Consider the following 26,104-nt stretch of genomic DNA (forward strand, 5'->3'; position numbering starts at 1 on the left):
TGCCTATGTCCTGAATGGTATTGCCTAGGTTTTCTTCTAGGGTTTTTATGGTTTTAGGTCTTACATTTAAGTCTTTAATCCATCTTGAATTAATTTTTGTTTAAGGTGTAAGGAAGGGATCCAGTTTCAGCTTTCTACATGTGGCTAGCCAGTTTTCCCAGCACCATTTATTAAATAGGGAATCCTTTCCTCATTTCTTGTTTTTGTCAGGTTTGTCAAAGATCAGATGGTTGTAGATGTGTGGTGTTATTTCTGTGGCCTCTGTTCTGTTCCATTGGTCTATATATGTGTTTTGATACCAGTACCATGCTGTTTTGGTTACTGTAGCCTTGTAGTATAGTTTGAAGTCAGGTAGTGTGATGCCTCCAGCTTTGTTCTTTTGGCTTAGGATTGTCTTGGCTATGTGGGCTCCTTTTTGGTTCCATATGAACTTTAAAGTCGTTTTTTCCAATTCTGTGAAGAAAGTCGTTGGTAGCCTGATGGGGATAGCACTGAATCTATAAATTATCTTGGGCAGTATGGCCATTTTCACAATATTGATTCTTCCTACCCATGAGCATGGAATGTTCTTCTATTTGTTTGTGTCCTGTTTTATTTCCTTGAGCAGTGGTTTGTAGTTCTCCTTGAAGAGGTCCTTCACATCCCTTGTAAGCTGGTTTCCTAGGTATTTTATTCTCTTTGTAGCAATTGTGAATGGGAGTTCACTCATGATTTGGCTCTCTGTTTGTCTGTTATTGGTGTATAGGAAAGCTTGTGATTTTTGCACATTGATTCTTGTATCCTGAGACATTGCTGAAGCTGCTTATTAGCTTAAGATTTGGGGCTGAGATGATGGAGTTCTCTAAATATACAATCATGTCATCTGCAAATAGGGACAATTTGACTTCCTCTTTTCCTAATTGAATACCCTTTATTTCTTTCTCTTGCCTGATTGCCCTGGCCAAAACTTCCAACACTACGTCAAAAAGGAGTGGTGAGAGAGGGCATCCCTGTCTTGTGCTGGTTTTCAAAGGGAATGCTTCCAGCTTTTGCCCATTCAGTATGATACTGGCTTTGTCATAAATAGCTCTTATTATTTTGAGATATGTTCCATCAATACCTAGTTTATTGAGAGTTTTTAGCATGAAGGGCTCTTGAATTTTGTCAAAGGCCTTTTCTGCATTTATTGAGATAATCATGTGGTTTTTGTCTTTGATTCTGTTTATGTGATGAATTACGTTTATTGATTTGCATATACTGAACCAGCCTTGCATCCCAGGGATGAAGCCAACTTGATCATGGTGAGTAAGCTTTTTGATGTGCTGCTGGATTCAGCTTACCAGTATTTTATTGAGGATTTCTGCATCAATGTTCATCAGGGATACTGGTCTAAAATTCTTTTTCTTCTTGTGTCTCTGCCAGGCTTTGGTATCAGGATGATGCTGGTCTCATAAAATGAGTTAGGGAGGATTCCCTCTTTTTCTGTTGATTGGAACAGTTTCAGAAGGAATGGTACCAGCCCCTCTTTGTACCTCTGGTCGAATTTGGCTGTGAATCTGTCTGGTCTGGGACTTTTTTTGGTTGGTAGGCTATTGATGATTGCCTCAATTTCAGAGCCTGTTATTGGTCTATTCAGAGATTCAACTTTCTCCTCGTTTAGTCTTGGGAGGGTGCATGTATCCAGGAATTTGCCCATTTCTTCTAGATTTTCTAGTTTGTTTGCATAGAGGTGTTTATAGTATTCTCTGACGGTAGTCTGCACTTCTGTGGGGTCGGTGGTGATACCCCTTTATCATTTTTTATTGCATCTATTTGATTCTTCTCTCTTATTAGTCTTGCTAGCGATCTATCAATTTTGTTGATCTTTTCAAAAAATCAGCTCCTGGATTCACTGATTTTTTCAAGGGTTTTTTGTGTCTCTATCTCCTTCAGTTCTGCTCTGATATCAGTTATTTTTTGCCTTCTGCTAGCTTTTGAATTTGTTTGCTCTTGCTTCTCTAGTTCTTTTAATTGTGATATTAGGGTGTCAATTTTAGAATATTCCTGCTTTCTCTTGTGGGCATTTAGTGCTATAAATTTCCCTCTACATACTGCTTTAAATGTGTCTCAGAGATTCTGGTACATTGTGTCTTTGTTCTCATTGGTTTCAAACAACACTTTTATTTCTTCCTTCATTTCGTTATTTACCCAGTAGTCATTCAGGAGTAGGTTGTTCCGTTTCTATGTAGTTGTGTGGTTTTGAGTGAGTTTCTTAATCCTGAGTTCTAATTTGATTGACAGTTTGTTGTGATTTCTGTTCTTTTACATTTGCTGAGGAGTGTTTGACTTCCAACTATGTGGTCAATTTTAGAATAAGTGCAATGTGGTGCTGAGAAGAATGTATATTCTGTTGATTTGGGGTGGAGAGTTCTGTAGATGTCTATTAGGTCCACTTGGTGCAGAGCTGAGTTCAAGTCCTGGATATTCTTTGTTAACCTTCTGTCTCGTTGATCTAATATTGACAGTGCAGTGTTAAAGTCTCCAATTATTATTGTGTGGGAGTCTAAGTCTCTTTGTAGGTCTCTTAGGACTTGCTTTATGAATCTGGGTGCTCTTGTATTGGGTGCATATATATTTAGGATAGTTAGCTCTCCTTGTTGAATTGATCCCTTTACCATTATGTAATGGCCTTCTTTGTCTCTTTTGATCTTTGTTGGCTTAAAGTCTGTTTTATCAGAGACTAGGATTGCAACCCCTGCTTTTTTTTTTTTTTTTTTGCTTTCCATTTGCTTGGCAGATCTTCCTCCATCCCTTTATTTTGAGCCTATATGTGTCTCTGCACCTGAGATGGGTCTCCTGAATACAGCACACTGATGGATCTTGACTCTATCCAATTTGCCAGTCTGTGTCTTTTAATTGGAGCATTTAGCCCGTTTACATTTAAGGTTAATATTGTTATGTGTGAATTTGATCCTGTCATTATGATGTTAGTTGGTTATTTTGTCTGTTAATTGATGCAGTTTCTTCATAGCATTGATGGTCTTTACGGTTTGGCATGTTTTTACAGTGGCTGGTATCACTTATTCCTTTCCATGTTTAGTGCTTCCTTTAGGAGCTCTTCTAAGGCAGGCCTGGTGGTGACAAAATCCCTCAGCATTTGCTTGTCTGTAAAGGATTTTATTTCTCCTTCACTTTTGAATCTTAGTTTGGCTGGATATGAAATTCTGGGTTGAAAATTCTTTTCTTTAAGAATGTTGAATATGGGCCCCCACTCTCTTCTTTCTGGCTTGTAGGGTTTATGCAGAAAGATCTGCTGTTAGTCTGATGGGCTTCCCTTTGTGGGTAACTCAACCTTTCTCTCTGGCTGCCCTTAATACTCTTTCCTTCATTTCAACCTTGGTGAATCTGACAATTATGTGTTTTGGGGTTGCTCTTCTTGAGGAGTATCTTTGTGGTATTCTCCGTATTTCCTGAATTTGAATGTTGGCCTGCCTTGCTAGGATGGGGAAGTTCTCCTGGAAAACATTCTGAAGAGTGTTTTCCAACTTGGTTCCATTCTCCCCGTTGCTTTCAGTACACCAAACGTAGATTTGGTCTTTTCACATAGTCCCATATTTTTTGGAGGCTTTGTTCCTTTCTTTTCATTCTGTTTTCTCTAATCTTGTCTTCTCGCTTTATTTCATTAATTTGATCTGCAATCACTGATATCCTTTCTTCTACTTGATTGAATCAGTTATTGAAGCTTGTGCATGTGTCACAAAGTTCTTGTGCCATGGTTTTCAGCTCCATCAGGTCATTTAAGGTCTTCTCTACACTGTTTATTCTAGTTAGCCATTCGTCTAACCTTTTTTCAAGGTTTTTAGCTTCCTTGTGATGGGTCAGAACACGCTCCTTTAGCTCGGAGAATTTTGTTATTACTGACCTTCTGAAGTCTACTTCTGTCAACTTGTGAAAGTCATTCTCCATCTAGCTTTGTTCTGTTGCTGGCAAGGAGCTGCAATCCTTTGGAAGAGAAGAGGCACTCTGGTTTTTAGAATTTTCGACTTTTCTGCTCTGGTTTCTCCTCATCTTTGTGGTTTTATCTGCCTTTGGTCTTTGATGTTGGTCATCTACTGATGGGGTTTTGGTGTGGATTTCGTTTTTGTTAATGTTGATGATATTCCTTTCCATTTGTTAGTTTTCCTTCTAACAGTCAGGTCCCTCAGCTACAGGTCTATTGGAGTTTGCTGGAGGTCCACTCCAGACCCTATCTGCCTGGGTATCACCAGCAGAGGCTGCAGAACAGCAAATATTGCAGAACAGCAAATATTGCTGCCTAATCCTTCCTCTGGAAGCTTCGTCCCAGAGAGGCACCCGCCTGTATGAAGTGTCTGTCGGCCCCTACTGGGAGGTGTGTCCCAGTTAGGCTACACAGGAGTCAGGGACCCACTTGAGGAGGCAGCCTGTCCGTTCTCAGAGCTCAAACACCATGCTGGGAGAACCACTGCTCTCTTCAGAGCAGTCAGACAGGAACGTTTAAGTCTGCAGAAGTTTCTGCTGCCATCTGTTTAGCTATGCCCTGCCCACAGAGGTGGAGTCTAGAGGCAGTAGGCCTTGCTGAGCTGTGGAGGGCTCCACCCAGTTCGAGCTTCCTGGCCACTTTGTTTACCTACTCAAGCCTCAGCAATGGCAGACGCCCCTCCCCCTGCCAGGCTGCAGCCTCGTAGGTCTATCTCGGACTGCTGTGCTAGCAGTGAACAAGGCTCTGTGGGCATGGGACCCGCCAAGCCAGGCACGGGAGAGAATCTCCTGGTCTGCCGGTTGCTAAGACTGTGCGAAAAAACACAGTATTTGGGCGGAAGTGTCCTGTTTTTCCAGGTACAGTCTGTCATGGCTTCCCTTGGCTAGGAAAGGGAAATCCCCTGACCCCTTGTGCTTCCTGGGTGAGGCGATGCCCTGCCCTGCTTCGGCTCGCCCTCCGTGGGCTGCACCCACTGTCCAGCCAGTCCCAATGAGAGGAACCAGGTACGTCAGTTGGAAATGCAGAAATCACCCATTGCATGGGTATCAATAGTTTAATCTCATTACTAGACTTTATTCCATTATATAAAGACAGTATATTTTATTTATTCATTCTACTGCTAATAGACACGTTTCTTCTAAGTTTTGGTATGTTTCACATAATGTTCATATTGTGCTTTGGCACAAACACATATGTATATCTGTTGGGTGTATGTCTTGCAGGGGTATTGCTGAGTCATGAGAAATGCTTATGCTTAAAAGGTTTGATAGATACTACGAAATAATTTTTTTTTTTTTGAGACGGAGTCTGGCTCTGTCGCCCAGGCTGGAGTGCAGTGGCGTGATCTCGGCTCACTGCAAGCTCCGCCTCCCGGGTTTACGCCATTCTCCTGCCTCAGCCTCCCAAGTAGCTGGGACTACAGGCACCTGCCACCTCGCCCAGCTAGTTTTTCGTATTTTTTAGTAGAGACGGGGTTTCACCGTGTTAGCCAGGATGGTCTTGATCTCCTGACCTCGTGATCCGCCCATCTCGGCCTCCCAAAGTGCTGGGATTATAGGCTTGAGCCACCGCGCCCGGCCACTACGAAATAATTTAAAGAGTGTATTGGCCAACCTACACTCCTACCAGCAATGTATTAAAAGTTTTGTTTTCCATTTTAGTCATTCAAATGAGTATATGATATATCTCACTGTGTTTTAATTTGCATGTTCCTGATGATTAGTGACGCTGGAGACCTTTTTGTATGTTTTTGGTTAGGTAGAAATCCAGTTTTGGCCAGGCATAGTGGCTCATGACTTTAGTAATCCCAACACTTTGGGAGGCCTAGGGAGACAGATTGCTTGAGCCCAGAAGTTCAAGTCTAGCCTGAGCAACATGGTAAAACTCTGTTTCTACTAAGAATACAAAAAAATTAGCCAGGCATGGTGGTGCACACATGTAGTCCCAGCAACTGAGGAGGCTGAGGTGGGAGGATCACTTGAGTCAAGGCTGCAGTGAGCCAAGATTATTATTATTATTATTTTTTGAGACGGAGTCTCGCTCTGTCTCCCAGGCTGGAGTGCAGTGGCTGGATCTCAGCTCACTGCAAGCTCTGCCTCCTGGGTTTATGCCATTCTCCTGCCTCAGCCTCCCGAGTAGCTGGGACTACAGGCGCCCGCCACCTCGCCTGGCTAGTTTTTTGTATTTTTTAGTAGAGACAGGGTTTCACTGGGTTAGCCAGGATGGTCTCGATCTCGTGACCTCGTGATCTGCCTGTCTCGGCCTCCCAAAGTGCTGGGATTACAGGCTTGAGCCACGGCGCCTGGCTTGAGCCAAGATTATACCACTACACTCCAGCCTGGACAACTTGTCTCAAAAAAAAAAAAAAAAAAAAAGGAAAAGAAAAGAAAAGAGAAATCCACTTTTGTGAAGTACATTTGCTCAGTTTTTTACAGAGATGAAAATTGTCTTTGCTACTGATCTGTGGATGCTTTTTATGTATTTTAGATCCAAGCTCTCTCTCTATATACATACCCATCCATCCATATATATATATATATCTTCTGTGATTTTTTGAATAATGAATGAGTTTTGAATTTTACCCAATACTTTTCCTGTATTTATTGAGATGATTATTCTTTTATTTGTACTGTGTAGTAAATCATTCATTAATTTTTGAATGGTAAATCAACCCTGCATTTATGGAATGAGGTATTATCATTTTTATAGATCACTAGATTCAATGTACTAATATTTTGATTAAGACTTTTACATCTATGCTTATGAGATATGACTTGTAATTTTCTGTTATTACAGTATCCTTTATATTTGACTTGAAGGTTTCTCTGTTCTCATAAGCCAAGTTGGGAAAAAAAGTTATGATACATTCTTTTTTTTTTTTTTTTTTTTTTTTGAGATGGAGTCTTGCTCTGTCGCCCAGGCTGGAGTGCAGTGGCTGGATCTCAGCTCACTGAAAGCTCCGTCTCCCAGGTTTACGCCATTCTCCTGCCTCAGCCTCCTGAGTAGCTGGGACTACAGGCGCCTGCCACCTCGCCCGGCTAGTTTTTTGTATTTTTTTTTTAGTAGAGACGGGGTTTCACCGTGTTAGCCAGGATGGTCTCGATCTGCTGACCTTGTGATCCGCCCGTCTCGGCCTCCCAAAGTGCTGGGATTACAGGCTTGAGCCACCGCACCCGGCCTATGACACATTCTTTTACCATTTCTCTGACAGAGTTTATAAAAAGATTTGTGTTATTTCTTCCTTAAATATGTGGAAGTATTCAAAGATGAAATCTGGGCCTGGAGATATCTTTGTGAGATTTTAAACTACAAATTCTATTTTAATAGATTTTAATCAGATTTCCTACTTTTTGAGTTAGTTTAACTGAGTTGTATTTTCAAAGGAGTTTGTCCAATTGATCTTAATTATCAAATTTATTGGTATCAATTTATCCATAACAGCCTTTTTTTTTTTTTTTTTTTTTTTTTTTAAGGAGGAGTCCTGCTCTTTCGCCCAGGCTGGAGTGCAATGGCGCAATCTCGGCTCATTGCAACCTCTGCCTCCCAGGTTCAAGCGGTTCTCCTGCCTCAGCCTCCCTAGTAGCTGGGAGTACAGGCGCATGCCACCATGTCTGGCTAATTTTTTGTGTTTTAGTAGAGATGGGGTTTCACTGTGGTTAGCCAGGATGGTCTCGATCTCCTGACCCTGTGATCCACCCGCCTCGGGGTATCCTTTTAATCTGTGCAGTATCTGCAGTGATATCCACATTTTTATTCTTGATATTGACAATTGCTGCTTTTGAAAAAAATTTTTTTCTTGATTATTCTTTCTTGTTTACTTATTTTTTAAATTCTTTTCCAGGAGCCAAAATTTGGCATTGTAGATTTTCCTCTACTGTACAAATGATCTCGATTTCATTTATTTCTTTATTATTGTCTTCCTTCCACTGTCTTGAGGTTTAATTAGATGGGTTTTTGGAGGTTTTTCCTACCTTCTTGAGATGAAAGTTAAGATCATTTTCAAACCTGCTCACTTTCTAATGTATGCACTTAAAAGCTGTAAGTTTTTCTCTTAGGATAATTTTAACTGTACTCCAGGTATTTTGTTATATCATACCCATTACCATTTAGTTCAAAATGTTTTTCCACTTTTATTGTAATTTAGAAATATGCTGCTTAATTTCTAAACATTTGAGAATTGTCCACTTATCTTTTTGTTCATTTACAGCTCAATTCCACTGTGGTCAAAGAACATACTACCGATATTTTCAATCCATTGAAATTTACAGGGACTAGCTCCATGGTTCAGCACATGATTAATTTTATCAAATGTTTCACATGCACTGGAAAAGAATGTGCATTTAGCAGCTGTAGGACATAGAGTTTAATATATGCCAATTACATCAAATTTTTCTTATCACTTGTATCCTTCCTAATTTGTCTTCCAGATACTGAAACTAAATATTAGAGGCTTATAATGTTAGAATTTTTATATTTCCCTGATGGTTTGACCCTTCATTATGATACACCTTTATTTGAAGTGATGCTTCTTGCCTTAAAGTACACTTTATAACATCTTCTATTGGTTATTCTTTGCATGCCATCTATTTCTATCCTGTTGCTTTCAATCTTTCTATAGTTTTATATTTAAGTATGTCTCTTATGAATATCATATCACTGAGATTTTTCAGTTGATTTTAACTTAAGTCTTCTATTTGGAGCATTTACCCTTTTAACATGTAACGTGATCACCAATATATTTCAATCTATATCTGTCAATCTGCTATTTATTTTTTCTTTGTCAACCTGTTTTGTGTTTTTCTCTAATTTCTTACTTTCTTTTATAATACATTAATAAACTACTTTTGTTTTTCCACTTTATTGTCTTTATTAGTTTTTAAGTTACATATTCTTTTACTTGGTGGTTACTTTAGCAAATATTCACAAAATATTTAAGTCTAATATATTTCTAGCATGCTTACCAGTTTCCACATGACACAGAGACCTTAGAATATTTTGACTTCACTTAACCAACTGCTTTTGTGTTGTTGTCATGCATTTTAATTCTGTATACACTTTAAGCCCCACAAGACATTATGACTGTTTTCAGCCACTATACATTTATATTTATGCATATTATTTACTCTTTCTACTGCTCTTCATTCCTTCCTTATTTCTGTTTCCATCTGAGACCATTTTCCTTCTTTTTGGAGAACCTCCTTTAGTATTTCTTCTAGTGTAGATCTGCTGGTGACAAATTCTGGTGCAGGTCTGCTGCTGAGTTTCTGTTTGAAAATGTCTTCACAACACTTTCACTTTTGAAGGGTATTTTCACTGGGTACAGATATCTGGGTTGTCTTTATTTTTACACTAAAAGATAACAAGTCACTGTTTTCTTGGCTTCCATCACTTCTGTCCAGAATTCAGTTGTCAATCGTCAAGCAATTTCATTGCTCCTTTAGGTAATGCTTATTTCCTTCTGAATGCTTTTAAGAAATTTTTTTGTTTGTTTGTTTGGAGCACTGTACACATCTAGGTGTAGTTTTCTCTATATTTGTCCCACTTTAGGTTAAAAGGTTTTTATGAACCTGTGACTTGCTGTGTTGGCCATTATCTCTTAAAATGTTGCTTCTGCCTTGTTCTCTCTACTTTTTTCCTGGACTCCAATTATATACATTTAAGAACCTTCATTCTTTCCCCTATGTCTCTCACATCTATTTCTGTATTTCTCCATTCTCTTTGCTCTCCATGCCTGGATATATCTACCAACCTATCTTTCGGTTCACCAAATTTCTCCTCTTTTTTTCTTGAGACAGGATTTCACTCTGTTACCAGGATGAAGTATAGTGGCATGCTCACAGCTCACTGAAGCCTCAACCTCCCAGGTTCAAGTGTTCCTCCTGCCTTGGTCTCCCTAGTAGCTAAGACTACAGGAATGTGCCAACATGCCCAACTGATTTTTGTATTTTTAGTAGAGACGGGGTTTCGTCGTGTTGCCCAAGCTGGTCTTAAACTCCTGGGCTCAGGTGATCCACCCAAGTTGGCCTCCCAAAGGGCTGAGATTACAGGCATAAGCCACCACGCCTGGCCCAAAGTTCTCTTCTGCTATGACGATTAAACCTATATTTTCAGTTTATAATTTTAACTCCATTTTGCATTTCCGGAATTTCCATTTGATTCTTTAAAAATATATATTTAAATATATACAGTTATCCCTTGGAGAATGGTTCCAGGACACCCTCCCTGCCCCCCACGGATACCAAAATCCATGGATACTCAAGTCCTTCATATAAAATGGTGCTGTATCTGCATATAACAGATATACTTCCTCCTGTATACTTCAAGTCAGCCCTAGATTACTTATAATACCTAATATAATGCCTCACATTATTTTATTCTGTGGATTCAACGTAGTATTTAATACACAGAAAATTGAAGTTTTACTTTTTGGAACTGTGTGCAATGTTTTTTCCCAATTACTGTTTTTTTTTTTTTTTTGAGATGGAGTCTTGCTCTGTCACCCAGGCTGGAGTGCAGTGGCAGGATCTCAGCTCACTGCAACCACCTCCTAGGTTCAAGCGATTCTCCTGACTCAGCCTCCTGAGTAGCTGGGATTATAGCTGTCCACAACTACACTCGGCTAATTTTTGTATTTTTTGTAGAGAGGGGGTTTCTCTGTTGGCCAGGCTGGTCTTGAACTCCTGATCTCAGGTGATCTGTCCACCTCAACCTTCCAAAGTGCTGGGATTACAGGCATGAGCCACCGTGTCCGGCCCCCAATTACTTTTGACTTGTAGTTGGTTAAATTCACAGATATGGAACCCATGGATACAGAGGGCCAACTGTATTTCAGTTCTTTGGCTAACTTCTCCATCTTTGTATCTATTATTTAAACATATTAATTAAAAATCCCTTAACATATGTATCTGGTAATTCACTAACTGGGTTATCTGTAAGTCTGTTGATATTGCCCACTAGTTTTTCTCTTAGTCTTATTTCTTTTTTTTTTTTTGAGACGGAGTCTCGCTCTGTCACCCAGGCTGGAGTGCAGTGGCCGGATCTCAGCTCACTGCAAGCTCCGCTTCCTGGGTTTACGCCATTCTCCTGCCTCAGCCTCCCGAGTAGCTGGGACTACAGGCGCCGCCACCTCGTCCGGCTAGTTTTTTGTATTATTTTTAGTAGACACGGGGTTTCACCGTGTTAGCCAGGATGGTCTCGATCTCCTGACCTCGTGATCCGCCCGTCTCGGCCTCCCAAAGTGCTGGGATTACAGGCTTCAGCCACCGCGCCCGGCCCTAGTCTTATTTCTTTATGTCTGAGATTATATGGAAAAAAGTTACAAAGGCTCTGGATGATGTTATCTTTCTAGAGAGGCTTCACCCTATTCTTTCTGATGGGTGGCTTATTAGAAAAAGGAGCAGATCACCTTAATACACTCAAGGAGTGGCTCAAAGTTAGTTTGTAGTTTTTGTTAAGCTCAGTTTATCAGTAGTTTACCCCCATTCCTAGAGTGCACTTCTTCAGAGGTCTCATTGAGAGTCTACAGTATTGCCTAGGGCCCCTCTCTTCAAAAGGGGATACTATAACCCTAATTTTTCTCTCCTTAGCATTGAGAGACTGCAGAAAACTTCAGTCTTCTTTTCTGATTAACGTCTTAGACTTTAAGAATTGAAAAAAGAAAATGCCTTGAGTGGAAAATCTCTGAGTTTCAGGTTGCCTTCTGCAGATGACTGGATCATGGTCCCTCAAGTCCTGTCAGTCCCAGATTTCAACTTTTGTCTCTAAAGTCCTATGAGATTGCTAAATGCTCTGCTGGCTTCTCTGAATCTTAAATGTGGCCTTCTGCCCAGAATATTGGTTTCTTGTCCTACAGCAAAAATTGAACAATTTCCACTAGAAGAAAAAGATCTCACAGATCTAGATTCACTACTCTGCATTCTCTTCTCTCTAAAATCTAGTCTCCTAAGGTACAATTTCCCTGGGCAGTTCCCTGATGCTTGCCAACAAACATTTTTAGTAGTGGTCTGACACAAGCTACTTCATCTTAGCTGGAAGCAAATGTCTCACTCATATTCTTTGCATTTTAATTCCTGAATCAAATTTCTCTCTGTACTTTACCATGACTGGTCTACTGCAAACAACATGGACACACATTTATATTTCAGATTTACATGCTATTGTAACAACTGTCAGTATGTGATTAATGAACAAGAAAATGTTGTGATCATACATCAATAAAAGGCTGAATTTTTTTTAAAAGATTACTTCCTTGAAACATAAGGTATCAAACAGTATGTGTACAGTATATTTTAGATCTCTGTGTACCCAAGAGATATATGTAAAAACAACAACCATCCATGCTGGTGAATTTTGCTATTCATGTTTAAATTTGTTGATCTTTAATTGTAGCTTACTGCATTGAGGATAATTCCTAGGAAGATTTATGAGTGTTTAAGGAAGTATGAAACCTCAATGCAGTGTTCTTCAAATTGTGGCTTATGAAATTAATTTAGTAACTCACATATAGTAATAGTAAAGTAATTCTATGAAAATCAATTTAGTTTTGTACATATATCACCAAACATGTGAACTGGATCATGGCATAAAACATATTTCTTACTGTGATTTGTGGTCAAAAAGTTTAAAAACCACTTTTCTGTAAAACTACCAAAAAGGCCTTAATTTATTTCCATAAGGCACAAAAGACCAACAGGTCTGTTATCTATTACTGATAAGAAGATAATTTCTTACCTTTTTAGAGCACTTGGCTGTGGTTTTCAGACAGCATTTCTTATGGCAAGCATACTTGCATACTGAAAAATAGGTGAGGAATGCAACAGTTTTAGAAATCGGCACATCAATGATAAGAACTTATCAAGTATACTTTATTTTAGACTTACTATTTTTCTTTAAATGTCAGACTGCTGTAAGTAATATGACATACATACTTTGTACAATGGTATAATTAAAAAGAATTTTAGCCCATTCTATTTGGTATAATGACATTGAAAACATGATCAAAATTTCTAGCCACAGTCAATGAAAAAGCTTTTTGTTCTTTCAAAATTGCTCATCCTGCTCCTATGCTACACAGTACCACTCCCCAATAAATTCCAGCAGGATACTTATATTTGTGGTTTGATTCACAAATTAGTGTTCATGTTCCACCACATATATGCTCTACAACATACTAAAATCTCAGAAATGCCTAGTAAGAATCATTCCTATAGATAAGAAAGGCATTAATGTCAAAGACCCTTCCTGAAATGAAAACAAATTGGGTAGCACAATAAGATATAAGAAAGGTCTTATTTATCATCTCTAAAGGTTCAGAACAGAGCTCTGAAGAACCAGAACATGAAGAATATTCAGTTGTGATTGGGAAGATGGGATAAAGAAAAGGTTCAGAGCTAAAATAATTTACAGAAGTGGTGATAACCCAGGGTGGCTTGGCAGCTGGTGAACAGGAAGAGGCATATTAAGAGGAAGGTACTGAGAACACCGCTGCTTATTCATTTTGCTATACCAGCTCTGGCTTCTGTGTACCAATACCTGAATATCCTTTCTTGAGCTTGTAAAATATAACTTGTAGGCTTCTGAAGGCCAAGATCAAGTAAGGAAGGCCATGTCACTGTACTGGTGAAATCATCAGGATAACAACAAAGAAAGTTAGCTAAATCTATTAAAAAATCAAATCAGGACAGGCACAGTGGTTCATGCCTATAATCCCAGCACTTTGGGAGGTCGAGGCGGGTGGATCACTTGAGGTCAGGAGTTCCAGACCAGCCTGACCAACATGGTAAAACCCTGTCTCTACTAAAAATACAAAAATTAGCTGGGCATGGTGGTGGGTGCCTGTAATCCCAGCTACTCGGGAGGCTGAGGCAGGACAAGCACTTAAACCTGGGAGGCGAAGGTTGCAGTGAGCTGAGATTGTGCCACTGCACTCTAGCCTGGCCAACAAAGTTAGACTCCATCTCAAAAAAAAAAAAAAAAAAAAAAAAATCAAACCAACCCAACAGTCATAAAAAAGAAAATCATTTAAATTTTTAGCTTTAAGTTACAGAAGAAACTAAACCTACAAGAATCATAGTTACACTAAAGAGTCAAATACATTTCAAACTACTTCCTATTTTCAGACTCATTATGATTTTTTAGACTACTGATAATAAAACCAAAGCAAAACTGCTGTTGAACCATGGAATAAGTAAATATATAGTAATAGTGGCAATTTTTCTGTGGCAAACTGCTGTCATACCGGATCTGGTCCTTTCCTGGTATTTGCTTCATTCAATTTTAGCCCACTAGTAAAAGCGAAGCTTCACGGAACTAATAATAGCACCAGAGCAGATGTATAAAATGAGTGGAGGCTAAAGGTCCACTGTGAGCCAGAACCAAGTTGATCTACAAAGAATCTCTACTCACATTTTAGGATTTATATATTTGTATATATATTTATATATATATTTATACGTGAAATAATATATATTATATATTTATATATTTTATATATTTATATTTTTCTATTGTAATCTGCTAAAAGGATTACAGTAGGAAAAGTACCTTTCTGACTATAATCTAAGAATTTATTCATTTATCCATCCATCCATCCATCTATAGGTCTATCTAACCAACAAATATTTATTGAAACTTACTATGTGCCATCATTGTTTTAGGTACTGATGATATATATTTTTAAAAAAAGACAAATAAGTTTCCTGACCTATAGAGCATATATTTTAGAGGCATAGACTGAAAAACAAGAAAACAAATACTTAATGTAATTTTGGGTGGTAATGAGTTCTATGAAGACTATTAAGTCTGAGTAAAAGAATAGAGAATTCTGGGGGGTGGGGAGCGGGTGCAGTGGCTCACACCTGTAATCCCAGCACTTTAGGAGGACAAGGTGGGTGGATCACCTGAGGTCAGGAGTTCGAGACCAGCCTGGCCAACATGGCAAAACCCTGTCTCTACTAAAAACACAAAAATTAGTTAGGCGTGGTGGTATGTGCCTGTAATCCTAGCTACTTGGGAGGCTGAGGCAGGGAGAATCGCTTGAACCCGGGAAGCAGAGGTTGCAGTGAGCTGAGATTATGCCACTGCACTCCAGCCTGGGCGATGGAGCAACATCATCTCAAAAAAAAAGAATAGAGAATTTGGGGACAGGGTAGCATTTAAACTGGGGGTAGAAAAGAGAGCTCTCTGAGAAGGTGAGATTTGAGTGTAGGCATGAAGTAATTGAAATATGAAGTCATGCTAAAATCTGGGAGAAGACCATTTTAGACAGAGTGAATTACATGTACAAGGCTCTCAGTGACCAAATAACATCAAAATGTCTGGTTTAGATACAAAGAATAGGTGAAGAGAGTATAGCAAGAGATGAGGCTAAAAATTTAGGTAGTGTAAATAACTCCTTTATGCTAAAGGAGAATAAGACAACTCAAGGAAATAGAAATGTCAGTGGTTAAAAATATTCCTCAAAGATCACTCATACTTACATTTGCAAACAGAGGCTCGGTCCATTATCCATATCAAAGAAGAACAGTATTCACAGTATGTAGGGATGCTATATTGGGTGGCTTTAAAGATGTGACCATTGTGTTCTTCCACCTGAATGAGAAAATTTAGCTACTTATATTAAAGCCAAAACAGTAAATGCTGCCCTAACATGGTGGGAAATCCTTCAATCTCTTGTTAAGTCTTCACTAGGCACTAATTCTAGAGGGACAAGTATGATCTTTTGAGAAATAACATAAAAATAAAATATATTTTTCCTGCTTTCCAAAAGCTAACAATCTAGATAAACATGACCAAATTATATGAAAAACAGAAAGCAACACAACAGACATATAACAGCTATCTTGTATGACTCTAATGTTACATTAAAAGCAGCAGTTCTCAAAGTATGTTTTCTTTTTTTGACTTTTTTGTTTTTTCATTTTTTTTTTGAGACTTAGTCTTGCTATGTTGCCCAGGCTGGAGTGCAGTGGCGCTATCAGCTCACTGCAGCCTCCGCCTCCCGGGTTCAGGCAATTCTCCTGCTTTTGCCTCCCAAATAGCTGGGATTATAGGCACCTGCCACTGTGTCTGGATAGTTTATATAAACACTGGATTTTTTTATTAGTGACAGTGTTTCACCATGTTGGCCAGGCTGGTCTTGAACTCCTGATCTCAAGTTATCCGACTGCCTCAGACTCCCAAAGTGCTGGGATTATCGGCGTGAACCACTGCTCCCAGCTAAAATATATATATTTTTTGTAATCTCAGGAAATTTTTACAGTTGAAAATTACTGATGACCTCAGAGAGCTTTTGTTTACATGAGTTACATCTGTTGATATTTACTATGCTAGCAATTAAAGCTGAAAAAAATTTAAAGTATATATACATTAATTTATTTTAAATTAACAATAAAGGTATTACACATGAACATAGCATTTTAATTAAAAACAACTATATCTTTAAAGTTAAAAAAAAATCAGTGGCAAAAGGGGTATTGTTTTACATTTCTGTAAATTTCTTTAATGTCTGAATTAATAAAAGACACCTGGATTCTCACATCTACTTCTGCACTCAATCTGTTGCAATATGCAATTCAGTTTGCAATATGCAGTTCAGTTTGAAATATACGAAGAAAATCTAGCTTAATACAGATATGAAAGTGGAAAATGAAGGAATATATTTTTAATTAAAATTTTTTTATCTGTATAAATGTATGTGGTACAAATGTAATTTTGTTACATGCATAGATTGCATAGTGGTGAAGTCAGGCTTTTAGGGTATCAACCACTCAAATAACGTGTATTGTACCCATTAAGTAATCTCTCATCAGCCATCCCCTTCCCAACCCCCCTCACTCTTCTGAGTCAGTGGAGTAATATTTTAACAGTCCTTTCAGATAGTAATACGGCACCAAAACTTTACAAATGGTAACTTAAAAGTTAAGTAAAAAACCATAACCAATGAACCCTTCATGTCCTATGACAGTAAAATCTATTGTTTTGGACTTAATTAAAATTTAAAACTTCAACCTTCAAAGACATCATTAAGAAAAAAAGATAAACCACAGACTCAGACAAAACATTTGCAAATCATATATCTGATAAATGACTTCTACTCAGAATATATAAAGAAATGTTACAACCCAATAATAAGGCAATCTAACTCAAAAATGGGCAAAATACTGAATAGATGATTCATCAAAGAAGCAGTTCAAATGGCCAGTGGGCACATGAAAAGATGTTCAACATCATTAGTTATCAAAGAAATGCAAACTAAAACCACAATGAGATGCTACTTCATACCTACCAGAATGGCTATAACAAAAAAGGTAGATAATAGCAAATGTTGGTAAGAATGTAGACAGACTACAACCCTCAGGTACTGCAGGTGGGATTGTAAAGTGGTTCAGTCACTTGGAAAACAGCATGGAAGTTTCTGAAAACTGGAAGCATAGAGTTGCCATTTGACCCAGAAATTCCACTCTCAGGTTTATACACAAGATAACTGAAAATGTACGTCCACAAAAAAACCTGTACGCAACTGTTCATAGTGGCATTACTCATGGTAGCCAAAAATACAAAGCAACTCAAATGTCTACCAACTGATAAAAAAGATAAATAAAACATGACATATCCATGCAATGGAATTCTATTTAGCATTAAAGAAGACTTAACTACGATAAACACAATGATACAGATGAACTTCAAAAACATTATGCTAAAAAGCCACATGCAAAAACCACAGTGTATGATTCTATTTACATGAAATATCCAGAAAAGGCAAGACTATAGAAACAGAGAGTAAGTAGTGCCTGAGGCTAGTAAAGAGCAGTGATTGTAAACTGGCATGAAAATCCTTTTGGGATTTTTCTAAAATTGGATTGAGATGACGGGAAAACTGTGAATTTACTGAAATCACTGAATTGTACACACAAAAAGGGATAAATCTGTGTTAAGTAAATTTACCTCAAGAAAGCTGGTTTACAATACCAACTGGTCTATTTTGTATTTGGACATTTTACCTATACATGATTTTATAGTGGTACGTGTTGATCATTTGGAATATACTGATTCACTAAATTAAACTTCCAAATGTTGACACATTTCATTATACACTAGTAGAAAGTCATAGTCCTTAACTTTATCACTGACCTCATTAGAAAACTTGGCAGACACAAGTTTTCCAAAATTTGAATTTTTGCTTGAATTCACAAGTTTCATCACTGGTAATAAGTATCGTCAGCTGTTTTCCTTGAAGTGACAAGATAACTGCTCATGCCAAAATCTTAATGAATAGTTTAAGTAAAAATAATGTTCTATGAAAAAAGTGGCTAGAAACATGTTGCCACAAAAACTTGTTCATGAATTCTCATGGAAGCATTATTCAAACAAAAAGCAGAAACAACTGAAATATCCTTCAATTAATAAACAGATATATAAAATGTTATATATGCATACAACAGAATGTTTAGCCTTACAAAGGAATGATGTACTGACACATGTTACAACACGGATGAACCTTGAAAACATTATGCTAAGTGAGAGAAGGCAGATACAAAAGGCCATATATATGATTTTTTAAGTCAATATGAAATGTTCAGAATAGGCAAATCCATAGGGACAGAAAGTAGCTGGTGGTTGTGAGGGGCTAGGAGGAAGAGAGAAGAGGGATTGAGTGAGTGTTCAGAAAGTACAGTTTCTTTTTGGGATAATGTTCTCAAACTATAAAGTGGTAATGATTGCTTAACATAGTGAATATACTAAAACCCACTAAATTGTACACTTTACATAGTCAAAATGGCTAAATGGTTAAATTTTCTTATATGAATTTATCTCAATTTTAAAAAATGCTACTAGATCAGCCTGCAATCTAATTGTACAAGTAATTTCTTGAGACAACCATCATATTGTGGTTTTGCATCTTTCCCATTTCATTACACAGAATATTAAAGAGATGTGAATTCAAGAATCAAAATTTGATGCAATTAACATTTTTATTATTTCACCTTCTTAAGTAAAGCTTCTCTATTTTTCTTAAACTATGAGTGTGTGACTGTAAAAAATTATAACGCCCATTAACAAAGTTTGCAGGCGCTGCCTTGATTCATGTTGACGGCAGTTTTACTCATGTTTGCTTTTGTGTCAACTCAATGAAAAAGGAAAATGATGTTTTATTATTATGAAAACAGTTGTGATACCATAAAATCCCTAAAAGTCTACCAGAAACTACTGTAGACCGCACTTTGAAACACTGGATCATATATAAACTAGACATAGTCTCGAGTTTATATAGACGATATATGTTTATTAATGATCTAGTACAAAAGGATATACATGATACTGTTAACTATAGTGATTATCCGAGCTGAGATAAAACATTCAATACTAAGTGTAACATGACTGGGCGTGGTGGTGTGTGCCTGTAGTCTGAGCTACTAGGGAGGGTAAGGTGGGAGGATCACTTGAGCTCAGGAGTTTGAGGTTGGTCTGGGCAACACAGTGAGACCCCATCTCTTAAATAAATAAATGTACGTATGTAACATGAAGATTTTTTTTTAAACCTATATATGAAACACTTTAAAACCCTCTTGAAGGACACAAAAATAGACTTAATCAGAGGAAAATATTCAAAATAATGAAGATGTCAGTTCTCTCTACATTAATTTATAAATATAAGGTAATAGAAATAGAAGTACTAATAGATCTTTTTTCTGCTCAAACTATACAATCAAATAGTTGGAATGGCTCACGACTATTTGGATCAACTAACGAAACAGGATAAAAAAGATCCAAGCAGGCCGGGCGCAGTGGCTCACTTGGGAGGTCGAGGTGGGTGGATCACAAGGTCAGGAATTTGAGACCAGCCTGACCAACATGGTGAAACTCCGTCTCTACTAAAAATACAAAAATTAGCCGGGCGTGGTGGCACACACCTGTGGTCCCAGCTACTCAGGAGGCTGAGGCAGGAGAATCGCTTGAACCCGGGAGGCGGAAGTCGTGGTGAGCTGAGATCGCACCACTGCACTCCAGCCTTGGTGACAGAGCAAGATTCTGTATCAAAAAAAAAAAAAAAAAAAAAAATTCCAAGCATAATGGGAAATTTAGAATATAAAAAAGGTGACATCTCAAAGTTGATGAGTAAAGATGAACTTTAAAATAAATGATGTTGCCGTGTGCGGTGGCTCAAGCACTTTGGGAGGCTGAGACGGGCGGATCACGAGGTCAGGCGATCGAGACCATCCTGGCTAACACGGTGAAACCTCGTCTCTACAAAAAAATACTAAAAAACTAGCCGGTGAGGTGGCGGGCACCTGTAGTCCCAGCTACTGGGGAGGCTGAGGCAGGAGAATGGCGTAAATCCGGGAGGCGGAGCTTGCAGTGAGCTGAGATCCGGCCACTGCACTCCAGCCTGGGCGACAGCGAGACTCCATCTCAAAAAAATAAAAAATAAAAAAATAAAATAAAATAAATGATGTTGGTAGCCACTGATAAGAGGCAAAATTAGATTCATATCTTACACTGTACCCCAGGACAATTCCATAAAGACTGGAATTTAAAAGTAAAAAATGTGACCACTAAAAGAAAACACTGAGAATTCCTTTATAACCCTGTAGTGACGAAAGTCTTAACTATGACTCAAAATTCAGAAGCTATGAAAAAAAAAGATTCATAAGTTTAATTTCTTAAAAATCTTCCACATGGCAAAAAAATATAATAAGCCAAGTGAAAAGACTGACAAACCAGGAAAACATACTTTGAACTTATATTACGAAGGGTAATCTCTCTAATGCACAGAGCTGCTACAAATTGAGATGGAAAAGACCAAAACCAAAAGAAAAATGGGTAATGAACAAAAACATACAGACTGCAGTTAAAAAAAAAAAAAAAGTAAATGGTACCTAAGCATAAGAAAAGATACTCAATCTCACTGATAGTATGAGAAAAGCAAATAAAAACTGTGTAGAGATACAAACTACAAAATGAGACTACCTCTATTACAGAGAAATGAAGCAATATTTATGAAAATAAATGCATTCACCCTATGACCCAGTAATTTCAATTCTAGGAGTCCATCACAAACACATACACACATGGTTATTCATTGTGTCACTCTTTGTAATGGCAGAAGACTAGAAGCAGCCTAATAGTACAGTAAGGAATGGTAGCCAGTTGTGAAATAGATTTCTGTGTATAGCTATTGTATTAGTTTTCTATTGCTGCTGCCACAAATTACCATAAATTCAGTGGCTTAAAATAACACCTATCATTTGTTATCTCACAGTTCAGTAAGCTAGAAGTCTGACACTTCTCAGAGTCAGAGACTTTTAGTCTCACCAAGCTAAAATCAGATATCGACAAGGGTGTGTGCCCTTCTGGATGCTCTGCGGAACAATCTGCTTCCAATCTCATTCAGGTTGTTGGTAGAATTCAGTTCCATGTGGTTGTTGGACTGAGGTCCTATTTCCTTGCTATTAGCTGGTAGTTTTTCTCAGCGTCTAGAGGCCGCTCACATTCCCTTGCTCAACACCCTCCTTTCTCCATCTTCATAGACAGCAAAAGAGGATTGAGTCCTTCTCATGCTCGTATTTCTCTGACTTCTTCTACCTATGTCTCCCACATCGTCTTCTACCTCATCTCTCTGACTGACTCTTCTGCCTTCTTCTTCAGCTTTTAAGGGCCTATGTGGTTACATTGGGCTCATCTGCATAATCCAAAATAAACTGTTATGTTAAAGTGAGTTAATTAGCAATCTCAATTCTATTTGCGAAGTCCCTTCGCAGCAGTACCCAGATTATGTGTGAATGAATAACCAGGTGACAAGAACCTTGGAGGGAACATCTTTAGAATTCTGTCTACCATAGATAAAGAAGGGTCTTCTGAATACATTGTTCAATGATAAAAGCAAGGCACAAAAGAATACTATGCTGTTATTATATAACATGCTATGTTTTATGTGAGAAAGTTTATACTGGAGAAAGAAATGCTAGAAAGTTAAATAACAAACAACAATTTACCACTAGAAGACAAAGGTTGTGGGTTGGAGTTAGACTTCTCAGTATATATAATTTTAAAAAAGTTTGAATGGTAAAAATATATCTATTAGAAAAAACACTAAAAATAAATTATATCAGTGCAGGCTAAGGAATTCTTCTTTTATTTAATAGTTTTACTCTCATTTAGTTTGATGCTCTATCACAAATTTGTCCAGTGGGACTTCCTTTGAGCTAAATAAATAAAAAGGGAATGCTTGTCTTTAGAGCAAAAATTCAACTAATAAATGTAAAATGAATGATGGAATTTTAAAAAATCACTATTGAGCAACTATCACAGCAATTGATTCGGTCAAGAATCATCAAGGAATAACAACACTAGTAAGAGTTTGAGGAATAAAAGGATATTTATTTACATGGTCTGAAGTATATCCCCAGAAGGTAATAATTATAAGGGAAAATAGTAACTTTGCTGAGTTTTGTGAAATATCCTTGCAGATATCAACCACAATAGGACAAAGAGACATCATATATCTCCTGATATCACACAATGAAAAATCATGGCATTTCTTCTGTGGTGTTTCATGCCAAAAATGTGTAACCTGAATCTAATCATGAGGAAATATAAGACAAACTCAAATGGAAAAACATGTTATAAAATAACTGACCTATGTTCTTCAACAATGCCAATGTCATGGAAACTAAAAAGGCTAAGGAACTATTCTTGATTAAAAGAGATTAAAAAGGCATAACAAGTGTAACAAATTTCTTGTTATAAAGGAATGATACTGGGGCAAATGGTGGAATCTAAATAAATCTGGGTTAAGGGATACAGTTTATTTGTACTTCTCTTGCAACTTTTCTGTAACGCTGCAATTATATTTTGTCAAACAAAAAGAAGGGGAGAGGAGGGAAGGGAAGGAAGGTAAAACCAAAATGAAACAAAAAGAACTGATCCAGGACAGTGAGACGATTATGGCTGCTAGAACAAGTTGGTAGAGAGTAGTGAAAAATAAGGCTGGACAGCAGTGTAGCGGGGACCATGAAAGCCTTTCAAGTCATTCAACATTCACTCATTCAACTAAACATTTATAAATGCTTACTATGTGTCAGGAACTGGCATGAACCAGTTGTTGTGGAAAAGAATGCTAACTGCCTACTAACATCCATTCTTTCTTCCTTCCTTAAATACAGATTTCCCAAGCCCTATCTGGGCACGTGATAATCTATCTAAACTTTACTTCTCAGCTTCTTTTGCATCTATAAATGGCTGCATAAGTAGCTCTGAATAATGAAATGTGAACATAGGCGATGAGTGACACTTTCAAGTGATGCCTAACATTATGGGCTCTCTTGTCCTTTTTACTGTCCTGCAAGCTAAGATGGTTATCAAGAAATTGAGACCTGGAGCAGCGATTTTGAAAGTATGTATTACTTTCACGGTAAAAGTGGTAAAAAAAAAAAAAAAAAAAAAAAAAGGTGGTAAAAGTTCCAAAGCACAGTGGAAGCACAAAGAAAGGAGCAATTAAATGGTTCCATAGGAAAAAAGGTTTCATAGAGGAGGGAATGCTTGAGATGAACACAAAGAACTGAGCAAACACATTTTAAAAAAATGATATATTTAGGGAATAGTAATTATTTCTATTTAAGCTGGAATATGCAAAATATTTAAGCTGGAAAATATGCAAAAATAGCTTTTAAGACTTTTTAGAGTTATGTGTATATAGGGGCATACATGTACATATATATTTGATAAAATAAAAGTAATTTAAGAGATTTGGTACTGATATAAGAATAAACACATTAATGAATAAAAAGAGAGACTAAAAAATTAAATCCAAATACATTAAGATGTGAGTATACAGTTGTCTCTCAGAAGCTGTGGGGAATTAGTTCCAGCAACCCCCTGCAGATACCAAACTGCAGATGCTGAAGTCCCTTATATAAAATGGCACAGTATTTGCATATTATTTAGACATATCTGCACATCCTTCCATATACTTTATATCTAGATTACTTACAATGCCTAATACAATGCCTATACATCATTTCATTTCTGTGGATTCACTCAATGGACAGCAAATTCAAGTTTGCTTTTTGGAACTTTGTGGAATTTCTTTTTCTAAGTATTTTGGATTCATTGTTGGTTGAACCCATGGATGTGCTGGACCAACTGTACTATAAAAATGGTATTTCAAACCAGTGAAAAAGAAATATATCATTAAACAGTGGGCAGACAACTGATATACTATTATACTATTAAAGAAAAAAAGCATGATCCCTTGGTGCCTTGGTCCATAACTCAATCTTGAGACTAAAATAAATTCAAGAATGATTAAATATTTTTGTAGGAAAAAAATGAAATAATAAACATACTAGGCCAGGTGTGGTGGCTCATGCCTGTAATCCCAGCACTATGGGAGGCTGGGGCACGAGAATCACGTGAGCCCAGGAATTTGAGACCAGACTGGGCAACATGGTGAGACCCTATCTCTACAAAAAATGAAAAAACATTTAGCTAGGCATGACAGATGTGTGTGTGGTCCCAGCCACCCAGGAGGCTAAGATGGGAGGACTGCTTGAGCCCAAGAGGTTGAGGTTGCAGTGAGATGTCATCACGCTGCTGCACTTCAGGTTGGGCAACAGAGCGAGACCTAGTCTTAAAAAAAGAAAGAAAGAAAGAAAATGTACTGGAAAAAAGGTATAAATTGACAGGTATGGTGGCTCACACCACCCAGTACTTTGGGAGGTTGAGGTAGGTGGACTGCTTGAGCCCAGGAGTTTGAGAACAGCCTGGGCACCATGGTGAAACCCCATCTCTACAAAAAAATACAATAAAGTTAGCTAGGCATGGTGGTGCACTACTCGGGACACTGATGTGGGAGGGTCACTTGAGCCTGGCTAGGTTGTGAGGCAGCAGTGAGCCGTCATCGTACCACTGCACTCCGGCTTAGGTAACAAGAGTGAGATCCTGTCTCAAAAAGAAGAAAGAAACAAGAAAGGTATGGAAAAAAGTAAAAAAAAAAAAAAAAAAAAAAAAAAAATTATGTAAATAATTTATCTAAGGACAAAAAACCCCAGTAGCATAAAAAATTTAAAGAAATTAAAATGAGTAATAAATAAATCTACTATAAACAAAGTAACAACATAATTCCACTCAGAATATCCTGAAAACAGAGGAGGAATATATGTGTAATATGTATGTGTATAAAATATATATAATCATTTATATATAAATGATTTTATAGGGACACTGTATTTCTGGAATACCACCAAAAAACTGGTAACAGTATCTCTGGGAAGAAGGGCTAGGGAAGAGGTCTACTTTATAATGTATATAATTTTAAATTATGTTTATGTGACTTTCTCAATTGAAAAAACTTTAGTTCAAAATTTTAAAAAATTATGCTGATAAAACAGAACTAGACCAAGAATGTCATTAATCCTGATTGACACCATCGCCTGTATCAAACCATACTGGCACAAGAAGATTGGCAGTCATTTTTTTTCTTAAGAAATTAAGTAAATAATCAACTAACTTAAAAAAAACCAAGGGGAGAAGGAAAAAAAATACCTCAACTCACGGTTTGTCCATCCTAGTTTCATAATATGGCCTTATTCTATGTTATCTCAAATATTCCCAGATAATAACATCTTCTCTCACAGACACTCCTCTAATTATAAATCACACAAACATTATTTTCCTCTACTAAACTCTAACATTAAAGTTGTTTTCATTAAAATTTTCATTAAAAATTATTCTGTAGGCAGAAGAGAGGACTTGAAATGTTCCCAACACACAGAAATGATGCTCAAGGTGATATGTTCCCCCAAATACCCTGACTTGATCATTATACATTTTATTCATGTAACAAATACTCATATGTACCCCTAAAATATGTAAAATATGTCAATTTAAAAATTACTTCATTCTGAATGGATATAATATAAACCCCTGACCAAAAGGAACACAAAGCAAAATAAGTATTTTTCCTATCTCTGTATCCAACCTGTCTAGTTCCTCTTCATAGAAATAATCACTGCTATCAGTATACTCCCAGATATTTTATATGTGTGTATATGTCTGTGTGTGACTGCAGATACTAAAATTTTTAAAAACATATGCAAATAGTAGCTTTCTATACAGTGTTTAGCTCTTGTACTTTTTTTTCTCTTT

General features: G+C 37.4%; 1 protein-coding gene across 31 annotated transcripts in view; it reads right to left on the minus strand.

Moving 5' to 3' along the window:
* MYO9A (myosin IXA) overlaps nt 1–26,104 on the minus strand; it is a 306,752-nt gene that overhangs the window by 37,837 nt on the left and 242,811 nt on the right. For all 31 annotated transcript variants that reach the window (XM_077939666.1, XM_077939675.1, XM_077939671.1 and 28 more), the window contains 2 exons: nt 15,436–15,547; nt 12,689–12,750 (listed from right to left, as the gene is read on the minus strand). In XM_077939666.1, the coding sequence (XP_077795792.1) occupies nt 12,689–12,750; nt 15,436–15,547 (174 nt within the window). The remainder of the gene's footprint in view (nt 1–12,688; nt 12,751–15,435; nt 15,548–26,104) is intronic.

Source organism: Macaca mulatta, chromosome 7, assembly GCF_049350105.2.
Source record: "Macaca mulatta isolate MMU2019108-1 chromosome 7, T2T-MMU8v2.0, whole genome shotgun sequence".
NCBI classification, from domain to species: domain Eukaryota; kingdom Metazoa; phylum Chordata; class Mammalia; order Primates; family Cercopithecidae; genus Macaca; species Macaca mulatta.